The sequence below is a fragment of the Corvus brachyrhynchos genome, unplaced genomic scaffold, assembly GCF_000691975.1.
Source record: "Corvus brachyrhynchos isolate BGI_N302 unplaced genomic scaffold, ASM69197v1 scaffold91, whole genome shotgun sequence".
In the NCBI taxonomy this organism is placed as follows: Eukaryota; Metazoa; Chordata; class Aves; order Passeriformes; family Corvidae; genus Corvus; species Corvus brachyrhynchos.
The window spans coordinates 3,213,448-3,217,919 of NW_008236442.1; the positions used below are offsets into that span (position 1 = coordinate 3,213,448).

General features: G+C 41.7%; 1 protein-coding gene across 2 annotated transcripts in view; it reads right to left on the bottom strand.

Annotated features, from left to right (window-relative positions):
- The window catches only part of TMF1 (TATA element modulatory factor 1), a 15,133-nt gene extending 12,371 nt beyond the window's left edge, over positions 1-2,762 (bottom strand). For both annotated transcript variants that reach the window (XR_001866160.1, XM_017747212.1), the window contains exons 1-2: positions 1,368-2,762; positions 401-504 (exon numbers count right to left, since the gene is read on the bottom strand). Coding sequence is in view for 1 of the 2 variants with exons in the window: in XM_017747212.1 (XP_017602701.1) it covers positions 401-504; positions 1,368-2,747 (1,484 nt within the window). In the remaining variant the exon portion in view is untranslated. The remainder of the gene's footprint in view (positions 1-400; positions 505-1,367) is intronic.
- Between the last annotated feature and the right edge of the window lie 1,710 nt (positions 2,763-4,472).

The window sequence follows — 4,472 nt, forward strand, 5'->3', positions numbered from 1 at the left end:
ATACTTTCACTGCCTACATTTTAGCCAACAAATTACTTAGTAAATCAGGTTCATCCCTCTGTATCAGGAAACTCAGTCTTTCTTAATAGCTGAATCCAGTCTTATAATAAAGACCTTTATTAATAACCAAGACTGATTCTCCACATTTGTCATTCCCACAGCTTGCTTACTGAAAAATCTTTCCCCAGCTCCTTCCCAAAAGAGATTTTGGCCCCAAGAAATAACACGTCTATAAAAAAATCCCATCACAGCACATGCAATCATTATTTCCACCTTTCTTGAACAGTGCACATCCCCTGTAACCTCTGCTCTAGTCATAAAGCTCCTTGTTTTATCTATTGTCTAAGACTGTATTACAGCAAAGCCACAGTTACACCACTGAGTGTATTTCCATACTTACTCTTTGAGGTTATCATAAGCTTCTTCCAGGCGAGCCCTTTCTTTACTAGTACTTAATAACTGTATTTCCCTCTTCTCCAGCTTCTCGGTTAATGAATCAATCATCTGGACAAGGTTTTTACAGATAAAGATCAGATGAACGGGACAATTAATACACAAGAGGGGCAGGCTTTCCCTTCCCCCCCACCACCCCATTCCCTCACAAGATTATTTACTGGTCAGTGTTTCCAGGAATTTGAGGTAGGAGTCAGTGAGGATTACCATATTTCTGCCATATAGCTGAACATAAAGACACCTGTTTTCTCAGGTGTAGAAATCCTACTAAATCAGCACTTGCGGCCCAAGTAAGTTCCTCAAAAAAATCATCAACAGTGATATTTAATAATGCATGAAGTTCTTAACTAGAGCTGATAGCCTATAAATCTATGGCTTACATCAAGCATTAAAACTGCCTGTGTTCCTTTGACCACTCTTTACAGAATAATTTCTATGGGAAGGTCTCTTCTGTGAAACATTAGCACAGAGCAGCAGAATAGCTTCAGATGAGGGAGGAAAACTCACTCGGGGTCAAAAGCTCTTAGCTCACATCCTCAAAATCACTTAATGCCAGATTTTGGAAAGCTGAATATAGATAAATAACAAAAATACAAGAAAATATATAAATATAAACACCAAAGAATTAAAGTAACACATTTGACCTACTAAGGCTTCCTGTTTGCCACCCCTACTCACAATTCCCAACAATGACAACCAAGTGGATCAGGTGAAACCCACAACTATCTGACCAGAAATTTCACCAGAACTGTTCCACTACAGGATATCAAGGAGAGTTTTCTACAGGGTCAGGTAGTTCAGCATTGATTAATTCATTCAAGTAAATTGATAGAAGAGATACAGGACAATGTAAAGAAATGTCAGGAGTTTAAGTTGTAATTAAAGGGTGCATTTGCAATTCATGTTTTAGTTACCTTTTTAAGCTCTTGCTTTTCAGTGTCCTCTTCTACCACTCGTTCCCCAGCATCCTGCTGGGGCTCAGCCTCCTCCTTCACAACCTGATCTTCAACAGTTTGCACAGCAGCAACCAAAACAACATCTGGCTGCTCAGAATTAACAGGGGTTGCACTTCTGCCACTCTCTTCCATCTCCGCTTCCTCAGCATGTAACACCGGAGCATCATTCAAGTTTTCAGACTTATTTTTCAGGGTGTCAACCGTTTCTGGCTTCGGCACGGAAGGACTGACAGCGACAGACGCTGAAGCAGAAGCCCTGCCTGATAACTCATCATCTGAATTTATTTCACTTACACTCCTGCTATCCAAGGACTGCACACTGAATGAATCAATTCTTTCGAAAGCGTCCGAGGAGCTACAGCTCTCGGTCATTTTCTGGAAGTCATCTAAGCGATTATAATCCGCACAGGCAGACGTGGATAAGAGCTGGAACGACGTCTGCATGAGGTGAAGGCTGGATTTTGACTCTGCAGCTTCTTGTCTGGAACTTACTGAGCTCTCACTTATCACACTTTCATGGTCCAGGACTTCAATATCACTCGTTGTGGAAGTGCCTGAGGAGAAGGTGCTGATGGGAGGGGATGGGGTATTGCTTTGTCTGTCCTCAGTCTTCTTCCCTTCCAAACCCAGGTCTTTTGCGGCTGCTTCGAGGGGCTGAGAAGTGCCCTCGGGTGCACCTGCTGTTCCATCCCCTCCTACACTGGATTTTTCAGTAGAAGAATCTTCAGCTTCTTCCAAATTTAGAGCAGACACCTTTTTGTCAGTAACTTCATTTGTGCTTGCCTCATGCTGGACATCAGATTTAAGCACAGCATTCTCTTCTAATTTCTCCTTGGGAGTATCAAGGCTTTTCAAGTCCAGGACAGCTACGGAGGAATCCTTCCCTTCTGCCTCTGTTGTCACCGGCCCTTCCAGCTGACTGGAGTGTTGAGACTCCTTTAAAGTGCTTTTCACCTCCTCTTTGGGTCTCTGTGATTTGGCTGGAGGTTTGGACACCACTGGATTTTTCTGTATACTCTGAACGTCTGTCGGGGAGAGAAAGGCACTGAAGAAGTTTTCGGATTCATCCACTACTGTCCTCCTCACCGGCTTAGTGATGGCTGTGGGTGATATCGGCTGCTTCTGGGCTTCTGTGTTTGAGCTTAAGCCCCAGGAAGATGTGTCCCATCCTCCACTTATGAGAGAATTTGTTCCTAAAAGAAAAGGAAAAAAGAGAGCTAGGCAAAAAAGCCACTCTGAAGGAGTACAGGTGAAAGCAAATGTGGCCTCCTGCTTTCCTAGAGTGAGAGGAGTCCAGGCAAAACAATCTGAAAAGCTGGCATTAAGAGAACTACACATTTTAAAAGGAGGGAAAAATGACTAGGTCTTAACAGTTATCTGCAAACAGCACATAAACACTTCATACACCATTACAGAAAACAGAGGGGAAAGGTTTGAAGTATTTTCAGAATTTACACTACAAGAAGGGTTCTTGCCCTCCAGTTTCTGACAGGCTTCATATTTTTCCTCACACACCCAAGCATTAGCAAGGAGCTGACACTAAAAATCAGCAGCAGCCCAGCTGAGAATTTTCTTCTCCTGTGGAGGAGTACTGAAATGTTTAGTTCTGAAGCTGCCCTAAAACTACATCAACAATTCCTATTATTGTATTTCTTACGGGTTTTCCAAGACTTGTCAACAGCAAGAACAAGAATTTCAGCATCAAATTTCAGTAGCATCTGAGGTAAGAAAGATAAATCAAAAAACAATATCCAATTTTGTACCTACAAACATAATCTGGGTAACATAACTATTTCAGGCTACTTAAAAACAAACTCACTCTATACAGCAGCATCTATTAAAAACGCTGAGTTATAATATTTAAAGCTGGCTTCCACTTTCACAACAGTTGATAGCTGTTGGCCTCAAATCTCAAATTCAGATAATTACTGTTTTCATTGCCAAAAATACTACAAACGTGTGATTTATTGCTACAAACAGCTGACTTATTGCTACCTTGTCCATGATTCAACAGCTTCAGAAAAAGCTCTGAACCAACATTCAGAACACATTTGACATATCTTAAAAACAAGTATGTTTTCCCTGAGAACCAGATGCAGGCTGATCTTTGCTGCTCTTCTTATGAATTACAGAACTACCATAAATACTAAGATATAAATCAAATTTTGAAAATGACTGGACAAGTCTAAAGCTTTGAGAAATTAAGCATGACAGAGTTTTCAATAAAAAATTTTTGCATTTTAAGATGACAATGGACTACTTACATGATTGCCAAGCCCACAAAGGGACAAAGACATCCAAAACTAACCTTTGCTGAGCAACCAACTTTCAATTGCTACAGCTTTCAGCTTTCAGAAATCTCACTCTGCTGTGGCTTCACCTGGAAATAACTTCCTCCTCCAAATACACACAGTTCTTCTAGATATAGAAGGACTCTGATTTGAAATGACTTTGTTTCCCACCATTTTTTTTATTTATTCTTATCTTTAAGATATTATTTTGGGGGGGAGTTTCTCATAAGAGGGCTCCTTTTTGTTCTTTCTCTTCCAAACAGCAACTTAGGGCTGACCGTTCTGTCAGGTTCTCCATTAGCACACGTACAGGGGAGACACTTCCCCATAGCCGCAACAGCCTTTCCACCAGCACATTCCTTTCAACAGATGTTGCAGGATTATGAACTGGAAGCCACGAAAAGTGGAAACTTCACTTGGTTTACATGGACCAGACTTTCAGTTTCTACTCTGCCATTCCTTCTGGAAAGAGCAAATCCATGCACACCTCTGAAAAAAGCATGATTCCCCCTTCTTTATTACTGAGCAGTTTTTACTAATTATTAGCCCCTCAACAAAAAAAAAAAAAATAAAATAAACAACGCCTTGAGAAGCATGTATAAGAAGCTCAGAGCTACCCATGCGATAAAAGCAGGACACTGGTGACACCAGCCAGGCTCTGAGCTCAGCCTGCGACGGCTTCGTGCCGGTGTCACCCTGCACGGGGGGCGCGGGAGGGACCAGAGCGCGGATTACATAAACCGGGGGGCTTTGAATTATATTAACCAGGGGG